Below are 11,491 nucleotides of genomic sequence, written 5' to 3'. Positions count from 1 at the left end.
CTACACAACGTTAATACATTCTGGGTTGCAGAATCTTAATCTTCCTAAACCTTAGGCCAACTACAATAGCTCCTAAAAACACTGATCTCGATAAATATTTTAGGGATAAAGAAAAACTACGGTCCAGCAATTACCGAAGTGTTCTCCCTATCTTTTCGCACGCAAAAGGAGACCCATCCATGGCGCAAACATTCACAGGCGCACGAGGTCCAAAACTGCATGTTTTCTTTGTTCCCGCGCCTAAGATTTCCTTCGTGCCTCCACCGGTCTCTGTTCCCGCGTTTGAGATTTCCTTTGCGCCTCCATCGTTCCTATGTCCTCCCCACCCCTCGATTTCACGCGCGAGGGAACACGATGCACAATTGAACGCATTGTTGAATCTCTCTGCCAAGCTTTCAGCCCCGTTGATGTTGTTTGGCGAGTACCTCTAGATTCTTCTTGGGCAACGTCGACGCAAAATCCATCTGCAACGGCTGCAGTTTTGGAGGTAAGCAATCGCAGGTTACCTTGGATTGGATCATAGGTCAACATAGACTGGGATATCCTAGCGTGCGCAGGACACCGGTCAGGCCACTTGCCTCGCAACAACCTTGGGCCACTGCGAACGCGCAAGCTGATCTAAATCTGAGCGGCGAGGTCGGAGGGACTTGCTTGCAGCTACGACCCTGCCAGCTCATGCACGTGGGGTAGATTAAAGGAGGGGAATGGAGGAGATGGGATGGGACGGAACCTGAAGCATAGTACGTAAATGATGGATTATTGGAAGGGATGGGGTACCCAGAGCTTGCACTACAAACCAACATTGTGTCGATAAATTTTCATCCATAATTTCTTTCAAAAGTACCTCATACCATACTATATCCATATAGGGAACCCTCGAGATTAAGAAAAAGCACACAGCCGGTCTAAGTGGCCGTTTGAGAGAGGGAAAGGGTTGAAAGAGACCCAACCCTCCTCAACAGTGAGTAGGTTCTTTGGAACCGAACCTCGGAAAACAAATCGTTGTGTTCATTTGTGTTACGTTGATCATTATCTTACGATTTGATTCTTCCTCTCCCCTATCTCTAAGTTCTCTTGCTTACAATCCAATATCATTATCCGCGTTGATAGAGCAACACATAGCAAGAAGAACTCTCTTTCGCACTCCGATATCGTTATTACTCATTTCTAATACTAACCCTGGGTGAAGTTCGTATTTAAAGTTTATAATTTTCAGGTTTCGCCTATTCACCCTCCTCTAGCGACTTTCAGTACACGACCTGTATTTTTTGTGTGGAAAATGGTCATAAAAGGTCGCTTTCCACAATACCGAATGCCAACACTTATGGATTTTTCATGAAGAAATGGTCTCCTTCAAAAATTCAAAAATGTGATTTACGGTAAGCAAACATGTGTGGATTGATGAATATACGACCAATAATTTTATCCCAAAACGGCTGAACGACCATTTTCAGCATTACCGAAGGCTACCTATGGATTTTCACGAAGAAATTATCTCCACTAAGAATCAAAGAAACTATTTATGGCAAAGAAACATGTGTGAAGAAATAGGGCCCTCTTGCTGAAGATCGATGGCCATATGACATGTATTTTTTTTGAGAAAACGATTATACAAACCATTGTTTTTAGCAATATCGAAGGCTATATGGATTTTTTGCGAAAAAATAGTCTCCATAAAGGAGCCTCTAGCCAAAGATAGATGGGTATACAACCCGTATTTTGGTTGAAACCCACCATAGATGGTCGTTTTCGTTGACATCGAAAGCTAACACCTTCAAATTTTTCACGGAGAAAAGATCTCCACCAAAAATTAAAGAATGTAATTTATGGCAAGGAAACATGTGTGGGGTTTATAATAGGAGCCTCCCGCCAAAGATCAATGGATATAGGTAGGTATGTTTGGACGATACCAAAAGTTGCACCTGTGGTTTTTTCACAAAGAATTAGTCTCCACCAAAAAATATAAAAAACTTATTTATGGCAACTAAACATGTGTGGGGTGAGGAATATGAGACTTTCATCAAAGATATGGTTTATGGCAAGCAAATATTGATGATCATACGACGATTATGTTTGGCCAAAACGGCCATGAACTAATAGATTTTTTACGAATAAACGGTCTCTATAAAAAATATAAGAAATCGATTTATGGCAAGGAAACTTGTGTGGGGTAAGAAATATGAGCCTCTCGCTAAAGATCGATTGGCATACAACTGGCATTTTTAGCCAAAAACACCCATGAACGACCATTTTTATCAATACCAAAGGTTAACACTTATGTTTTTTTTACAAAGAAATGGTCTCCACCAAAAATAAAATAATGTGATTTATAACAAGCAAACATGTGTGATGTAAGAAATAAGAGCCGCTCTCTAAACATCGATGAGGATATGGTCGGTATTTTTGGTCGAAAATGGTCATGAATGGTCGTTTTGTACCGAAGGCTAACGTCTATAGAATTTTCACAAAGTAATGATCTCCACCAAAAATAAAAGTGTGATTTATGATAAGAAAATATGTGTGAGGTAAGGAATATGGGCCTCTTGCCAAAGGTCAATGAGTATACGGGTGGCTTTCTTGCCAAAAATTGCCATGAACGTGCATTTTTTGCCAATACCGAATGCTAAAATCTATGATTTTTTCACAACCAAATGACCAATACCAAAAATCCAAGAAACTTATTTACAATAACTAAACATGTGTGTGGTAAGGAATAAGAGCTTCTCGCCAAAGATAAATGGGCATATGACCGGTATTTTTGGCCGAAAACGGCCATAAATAATCGTTTTCGACAATACCGAAGTCTAACACCTATATTTTTTTACGAAGAAATGATCTTCACCAAAAATCAAAGAAACTGGTATATGAGAAGGAAACATGTGTGAGGTAAGGAATAGAGACTCTTATCGAAAATCAATTTTCATGAAAGAAATGATCTCCAACAAATATAAATAAACATCATTAAGGTAAGCAAACAAGTGTGGGGTAAGGAATAGTAGCCTCTTGGTAAAGATCGATGGGATGCATACAACCGGCATTTTTGGCCTAAAACAACCATAAATGCCTGTTTTCCCCAATACCAAAGACTAACACCTATGGACTTTTTTGCGAAGAAATGGACTCTACTGAAAATCAAAGAATGTAATTTATGGAAAGAAAACATGTGTGAGGTAAGAAATAGGAGAGTCTCACCAAAGATCCATGGGTATAGAATGGGTATTTTTGGCCGGTAACGACCATGAATGGTCATTTTTGCTAATACTGAAGAATAACACCTATAGATTTTTCACGTCAAAATAGTCTCTACTAAAAATGCAAGAAACTAATTTATGGCAAGGAAACATGTGTGGGTAAGGAATAGGAGCCTTTTGCCAAATATTGATGGCATATAGCTGATATTTCGGTATCATCGAAGGCTAATACCTATAGATTTTTTAGAAACAAATGGTCTCCACCAAATATCTAAGAAACTGATTTATGATAAGGAAACATATGTGGGGTAAATAATAGAAATCTCTCACTAAAGATAAATGGGTATACAATGAGTGTTTTTGGCTGATAACGGCCATGAACGACCATTTTCACCAATAACGAAAGCTAGCACTTATGGATTTTTACAAAGTAATAGCCTCTACAAAAAAATCAAAGAAATAGATTTATGGCGAGAAAATATGTGTGAGATAAGGAGTAGGAGTGTCTTGTCGAAGATTGATGGACATACGACCTGTATTTATGACCAAAAACAGTATAACACCTATGGACTTTTCATGAAACTCTTCCAAAAAAATAAAGAATGTGATTTATAACAAGCAAACATATGTGTGGTAAAAAATAGGAGTCTCTCGTAAAAGATTAATGTCTATACGGACGACATTTTTGGTAAAATAGTGTTTTCGATAATACCAAACACCTATGGATCTTTCATAACTAAATAGGCTCCACTAAAAGTCCAAAAATTAATTTATCTTAAGAAAACATGTGTCAGATAAGAATTAGGAGCCTTTTGCCGAAAAACGATAAACATATGTTCGATATTTTTTTAGCCAAAAACAACCATCTAGAAAATAGAAGTGGATCGATAGGAACAGGTGTTGATATACGCCTTCATTAATGGCTGAGCGACGAGGGTGTATCTGCAAGAGGCCCTGTTTGTTTCGGCTTCTGGTAGTCAAACACGAATCGTTTATACGAAAATCGGATTAATCGGCGTGAATGCAGAATCTACTAAGCCATTGTGATGGGGAATCCACCGTTTTCAAAGCTCTAAATTATGTCGACCCCTTCATCTTTTTCCACATGCAAGTCTGACGATATCTAAATTCCGTGGGAGTTAGATTATTCAGAAATCTAGATTTTTGGAAAAGTTACTCATTAAAAAAGCTATCCCAAACATGAGCAACTCCAAGAGTTTGCAAAAAAAAAACTCCTAAAAACTATGTGTTGGGGTTCCAGTAAAAAACACTCTAACCAAAATCTAATCTCCCCACAGCAGATCCCTAATAATTAACTCTACAATAATTTTAACTTTATATATTTCTCATCCGGCCACCCTCGAGAAGCTAGTCAGTGTGGAGCTGGAGCGCGCAGCAGCAGCCGCCCAAGAAAGAAATCAAAGGGGAAAGAACGGTAGTGTCCTTGGGTTCAGTTTGGAGGAAGTAATCGAGGAATAATAAACCAAAACATAGTTGTTGATTTGGGTAAAGTAGCTTGAGCGCTGCGAATAGCAAAAGGGGAAACGATAGATGGAGAATAGAGACGATAGAGGATACTCATACTAGAGAGGTATGCGTGTGTACGTTGATGTGCTAGTGCCTTTGGGTTGCGAGGATAATAGAGAGACGAGAACGAATTGAATGAGGGAACTTGTTTGCACTGTCATGCTCCACGGTCAGTGCCTACAGTATCCAACTTCTTCCTCGCGCTTCGTCACGGACGAGAACTGGCTTTGCAGGAAACTAGTCACACCGCTCCCGGCCGGGCCCCCGCTGCATCGTCGATCTGCGACGACAGGACGCGACGTCGAGCCGTAAGCCATTATACCTACTCCACCCGTCACGTCCCAAAATAAATACAGGCAGATGATAGGAAGCAGCGGCCGAGCAGCGCATTAGCAACCACGCGGCACGCCGCCACGCGTCCACGCGCGAGTGCTGGAGTTTCCGTGGAGTGCGGAGAGGCGCTGAAACCCCATCGGGTTTTAATACTTTAGATACCCTGAAACCAGAATAGCTCAGTTTTTTTTTTTTTTTGGAAGCCATGAACTGGTCCATCACGAAGAATGGAACCAAGCAACCAAAGCAACTAGCAGTAGCAGGCATCAGCGGAAGCAGCTCTGCATAAAAATTCTCAGGCATCAAACCGAGATTAAAATCCAAGGTGTTGAATAATTACTCCACACCAGATCACAAAACAGTGCAAACAAGTTCCCTCACTCATTCAATTAAGTAGCAAAACTTCCGACAAGGTGCAAAAGACAGGTATGTAATCAACGGCCCCCAATAACACTCAAACTTGCAAACAACTGATTTGCCTTAACGGCAGTACACCGCAGAGTGCAAATACGAAAACAGCACTCAAGTCCAACCATAGAAGAAAAAAAAGGAGCAATACTGTCATGTGCCAGATAACCTCTGGAAACATCACTCAATTGCAAACTGAAGATAGTTTGTTATGGCTTTCAAGTTAGGAGATAATGCCTTCGGTTAGTGATAATGCAGCAAGCTGACTGGTCGGGGTGTTTGCGTTTTGCTGATGGGCCACATTGTGGAGAACATCCATCGCCTCAGCAACCTTTGACTTGAGGGCATCAGGGGACTCAAGCAGGTGGAGGACCTCAGTCTGATCCATCTCCAAAAGCATTCCAGTGACCTTTGCCGCTTGGTTTGGTTCCAGTTGCTCAACCAGTGGGTATAGGTTTTCACCAAGGATCTAGATGGGGGAAAAAAAAGAACGATGATAAGAAATATAGCATAACAGTATCAATGCAGTAGCTGTAAATGTTTTTAAACCTAAAAAAAATCAGCTGAAGCAGAAAGGCCATGCAGATCCAAGTGAACTTGAGTTATTTAATGTCAAAATGGATGATAAACCAATCAACTGAATACCAAGTGCTAGATACTACTGACTATGCAGGTAGAAACTGACACCAAACAGGGACATACCGTTCTTTGCTGTTCAGGATTAGCATTTGCAAGGGCAGAAGTCAGAGTCCCAATTTGGGCAGCCGGGGATAAGGCAGCATCCCTCACAGGGAAGCCGCCCATATCGTATGCCTGCATCATACCTCCAGCAACCCCTGGCATCGCCGGAGCTTCAGGCATGTTGCGACCAGTTGGGTAACGGTACATCCGTCCTCTTGGAACAATCTGAGAATCATGACAAGATACATCACTTCACTTCCCCCATGGAACAAAAGCCCAAACTCTACCAATCAAAGGACAGAACAACTGGCCAACAATGTAAGTGAATCACATGTCCTACCATGTTAACCAATTTCCACTAAAAGTAGCACCCTAACCACCCAACCTCAGTATAACAGTGGAAATTTGATGGAAAATACCTGCTGCTGAAATGGTGGCACAGGTTGCTGACCCTGGGCTCCAGCTCCACGCCTAATACCTGGGCGTGGACCCTGTTGGCCCTGTTGGTGTTGGACAACTGGAACAAAATAATTTGGCATATGAGGACCCCCAGGCCTCATGCCTGGAACAAGTTGTTGCTGGAAACCAAATCCTGGCTGGAAGAAAGTGCACATACCATCAATATCCATTTAGTTCAGCACATTAGCTAACATAACTAAAATGCCTCATGCAACATGAACAGACAGGACTAGCATTACAAACTGGTTGTCGAATGAATAATATTTACAAATTATTCTTGCATCCAAAACAGGCCATAAAAGATCCAACATAGCACCAATGCAACCAGAACATAAGAATGAACAAAGCACTGATTGCTACTCAATGCCAACAACATATTGTCCACATACAAGGAAAAATATAAACATATGACACATGTTGCTAACCAACTGAAGGTGAGAGGACCATTATGTGGAACAAGCTTCTTATGCCCGTTTAATCATACAGAGTGATAGAAATTCTTAACCAAGGCTGCAAATACTAGTGCTGGTTAATATTGACAAACCAACTGAAGGTGAGAGGACCATTATGTGTAACAAGCTTCTTATGTCCATTTAAGCATACAGAGTGTGATAGAAATTCTTAACCAAGGCTGCAAATACTAGTGCTGATTAATATTGACAACAGATGGGATCTTACTGATTCTCATGTTAAATGTCTTCTTTTAGGGGGATATTCTCATGCTAAAGTTTATATTTTAAAAAAAAAAGTTCGTCCAGCAGGGGAGAAGGGGAAAGACCCCCCCCCCCCCAACACACACACACACAGTATCACATTTTAAGAGTTGTAGATAGGGACTTAAATGAGGACAATGTTAGGATGAAAATAAAAGAAAATAAAGTGTTCATAGGTACCTGAGGGGGTATCATAGCAGGTGGCGCTTGTCCATAGAAGAGTTGCTGAGGAGCCATAGGAGGGTACATTGGAAGGCGCGGGGCTAGAGTGGGTGTCATTGGTACAGCAGGGCGCATCTGAGAAAACTGTGCCTGGGTAATGTAGGATTTGTAAACGTCAGCAAAATGATATGATAGATAGTCCAAAAATGCAACATTTTTTGTAGAAATTTTAATATATTACAAAAGGGAAAGAACTTTCAATAGCAGGTCATTTATCAAGTTTAGTACAGAAGACACCATTATCACAACAATAGAAGGCCTGCCATGCACGCTAATACCTCCCTTGAGGCCAAACAAAATGTTTAGACTGAACTTAATTCAAAAAGTTCCAGAAGACATATTAAGGTGGAAAAGACCTTTTTCTGGAGATATTACATCTTGAAGTTAAAATAAGAAAAGAACACCTATCAAAATTGTTCAAGATGATAAACAGTCAAATCGCTTCATAGCTCTTTCAAGTGAAGCTGTAAATAATTGTGCTGCTATGTACCAAATCTATAGTAACCACTCTGCTATTTTTCACATTTGATATTAGCACAAGTGTAATAACATAAATTCAGCTGGTTTGAGGACACTTGCCTGCAACATCGCTTTTCTATCTTCTTTGCGCTGCGCAAATGCAACATACAATGGTTTTCCAGATATCATTTTGCCATTCATTTCAGTTAACTGTGAAGAAAAGAAAGAAAACATGTCAACCACATAAAACATAAAATAGATATTGCAAAATCCAGGAAGTGAACTTACAGCCTGAGATGCTTCCTCACGAGTTGAGAAAGCAACAAATCCAGAGCCTTTGCTAAGACCATTTTGATCACGCATCACCTGTTTCACATATATAGTTAGCCAGCACATACCATCAAAAGACAGGTGAGGGAAATAATGATGATTGCAAAGCGTAAAAGCTGATCAAATCACCTTGCATGAAGTAATTTTGCCAAAATTTGAGAACAATTCACGAAGTTGATCATCTCCAATGCTATCATCCAAGTTCTTGAGATATAAGTTCAGTCCTTGATATTTGTCAGCAGCATCTTTCAAGATCTGCTCAAATCTCCTTTTTAGTTCCATCTCTCTTTCTGACTTCTTCTGAGCTCTTCCAACATACCACTCTTTGTCATTTATCTTCTTACCATTAAGTTCCTGAACAGCACGGGAAGCTGCATCTGGATTCTCAAAATTGATGAAACCAAAGCACCTTGATTTACCATCCATGCCAATCATCACAACAGCACTTGTAATATTCCCATATTCACCAAAGATTTTGAGTAAATCTTCTTTTGTGGTAGACTCAGACAAGTTTTTCACGAAGACATTGTTAAATTTTGTCTTGTCAAAAGAGTGATCCCTTTCTTGCTTGCGAAGAAAAGGTCCAACAAAAACAGGTTTATCATTTATAAGCATTCCGTTAAGACTTTTTATAGCGTTCTGTGCTGCTTCTTCTTTTTCATACTGAACAAAACCAAAGCCTTTGGATTGGCCTCCTTCATCCATGGCTACCTTACATGAGAGAATGGTACCAAATGAAGAAAAGGTCTCATGAAGGGATTTATTGTCTATCATCTTGTCAAGATTCTGGAGAAAAAATAAAATAATAAGTCATAAACCAAGTTGATTATTCTTGGATGACAATGTAAACTATGGAACCTGCAAGATGATCAAGTACCTTTATGAAAATGTTAGCAGATCCACTCCTGCGGCTACTTGGATCACGGTTTGAATACATCACCCGGATAGGTTTGTTGTTAAGAGGAGCAAAGTTCAGCACTTCCAATGCCCTTGCAGCTGTAACATGGAATAGTGAATCAGCCCTCACAAGCCTTTTTGACAGTAAAATGTTAGGTACTATAAGCAAATTTCAAAAGTAGATAAGACACTGAAACTAAAAGTAACTCTGTAAACCATATACTAGCAAAGTTAACCCATCGTCTTCCCTTAGGCCCATTTTCCACTAAGCTGCACCTTACTAGCTAACCTTGCCTTGCCAACCCAGGCAAGCCAAAATCACAACCCCACGATGTCAAGAAAAAAGTTCCATCAGCACAGAACCTGAGGACAGCTTGCCTGGAACCAAATGTGTGCTTCTGCAGGATTCCTAGAAGGCGAAAGTGAGGCCAGAACTCAACCAATAACCAAACATGCCCCTAGGTGTTTGATTATGGCTGTTACATTACATTATTATTATGTCTATGTAATCTAACAATCAGTTAAGAAAATCCCTGAAGGCCAGCTGTATAGATCAATGAAGTCCATCAGATTAGAAAGGCATAATTTTTCCCAGCATACAACACACCCAGGTTCGTAATTACCTAAAATGCAGAAAACAAAACTGGAAGTGAACTTTAAGCAAGTCTGTCTTCAATCCCAGAGTCTAAATAGTATACCATCACAAGGCTCTAAAATATGTAAAAAACTATTTGCTAGCCATATCCCCACCTCCCCCCTTGTTATCTCAAAACAAATGAATCTAGGGAGAATCATCCTTGCCGATACCCAAAATTATAATAAATCCCAGGGACGTTGCACCAAGCAACACATCGACTTATGCTAGAATGAACCATTCAACAATCAACATTACCAAAGTACCAATTGAGGAAGCACTTTCAACATGCAGTTTACAAATGCCATTAGAATTATCGTATCATATGAAACCCAGGTCTAGTCCAATCTGATCAGACCCCCAGGCCCCAGTTCAACAATGCCCACACGCCGACGAATCCCCCACCCTTAATCAACAAGATAGAAAGGAAGCCCCACGAGGAGATCGCAACTATACCATCCAAGGGGTTGTTGAAGTTGACGTAGGCGTATCCGAGCGAGCGGCGCGAGGTGACGTCCCTGCAGACGCGCACCGACACCACCTGCCCCGCCTGGCTGAAGAGCTCGTACAGCTGCGAGTCCGAGACGGACCCCTCCAGGTCGCCGACGTAGAGCGACGTGGTCGGGAGCGGCTGCGCCACGCCGAGTCCGACGCCGACCGCTCCCGGCGACACCACCGCGGGGACAGCGCCCGGGCTCCCATTCGGCACCACCACCGCCGCCACTTGCGCTGCCATCGTCTCCTCCCCTCGACCAGAATTTTTTTTCAGAGTTTCTTTTTCGAAACTAAACCCTAGCAATCGGATCGGTAAATCGCTCGATACTGATAGATCTCGCGGATTTGGGGATTTCTAATTTTTTTGGTAGTTTTTCGTTGTGGGATACAGATGCCGCAGGCGGAGAGCACGCGGAGGGGACGACTCTCTCAACGAGAGGGCGAGGCGAGCGGGTGGAGAGTGGTTAATAGGAGGAGAGAGAGGAAACGGAGCGGCGCCCGCGCCCGCGCTCGCGCCTAGGGTTTTGCTCGCGCCACGGCGGCAGTCACAGTGGGCTGGGCGTTCGTGCGCCAGCTGGCGCCAGCACTGGCTCTGGTCTGGTTGGTCCGTTGGTGCCTTTGGTGGTGGTGGCATGGCATGTTGCCGTTCTCCAGGACCGGGGTCCGCCCGCTGCACCGGCTACGGCGCCACGGCGGACGTGTACATTTGGGCCGGATATGGTATGCTGGCCCCGATGACGGAAAAAAAGCACGATCGCTGGCCTGAAATAATGTATTGGATCGGGCTTGAGCTCGGGTTGCAGCTTACACGCACGAACCGTTTAGCGATGCACGAAATAGCCTATTTATAGACACGAAAATAATCATATTCATTTGGTCATCGGTTTCTAATCATAAAAATCATTAACTCTAATTTAGCTAGTCGCATATTTAATAATGGAGATGAGGTGTGAACCACCCATTGGTTTCATGTTCTTTATTTTTTATTATAAAGCTTGAAATGTTAATATCTAATAAATTATATGTGTTTTGAATTTCAGGCTTTGTTGTGAATTTTGACTCTATGCGAATTTCGGGTCAGAATTTAAATTTCGCTTTTCACAATTTCAGGTCGTCCGAAATAAGACCGGCACATTTAACCA

The 11,491-nt window shown here is 41.7% G+C and overlaps 1 protein-coding gene across 1 annotated transcript; it reads right to left on the bottom strand.

Annotated features, from left to right (window-relative positions):
• Positions 1-5,320: 5,320 nt before the first annotated feature.
• Positions 5,321-10,865, bottom strand: LOC100285420 (uncharacterized). Its single transcript, NM_001158313.3, has 9 exons — positions 10,311-10,865; positions 9,201-9,319; positions 8,453-9,109; positions 8,282-8,359; positions 8,114-8,203; positions 7,493-7,624; positions 6,560-6,736; positions 6,162-6,365; positions 5,321-5,928 (listed from the first exon to the last, which is right to left on the bottom strand). The coding sequence occupies exons 1-9, from the start codon at positions 10,588-10,590 to the stop codon at positions 5,683-5,685; spliced, it is 1,983 nt and encodes a 660-aa protein (NP_001151785.1). The 5' UTR covers positions 10,591-10,865; the 3' UTR covers positions 5,321-5,682.
• Between the last annotated feature and the right edge of the window lie 626 nt (positions 10,866-11,491).

The sequence above is a fragment of the Zea mays genome, chromosome 2 (assembly GCF_902167145.1).
Source record: "Zea mays cultivar B73 chromosome 2, Zm-B73-REFERENCE-NAM-5.0, whole genome shotgun sequence".
In the NCBI taxonomy this organism is placed as follows: Eukaryota; Viridiplantae; Streptophyta; class Magnoliopsida; order Poales; family Poaceae; genus Zea; species Zea mays.
Note: the sequence above shows the minus strand (reverse complement) of the source record. Positions and strands in the feature narration are given on the sequence as shown.

Coding starts and splice junctions, on each gene's coding strand:
- LOC100285420 (NM_001158313.3), bottom strand. CDS start 10,590: ATGGCAGCGCAAGTGGCGGCGGTGGTGGTGCCGAATGGGAGCCCGGGC. Junction 7,625..8,113: donor ATAGAAAAGCGATGTTGCAG/GCAAGTGTCCTC, acceptor TACATTACCCAG/GCACAGTTTTCTCAGATGCG. Junction 6,366..6,559: donor TGCCACCATTTCAGCAGCAG/GTATTTTCCATC, acceptor CATGATTCTCAG/ATTGTTCCAAGAGGACGGAT.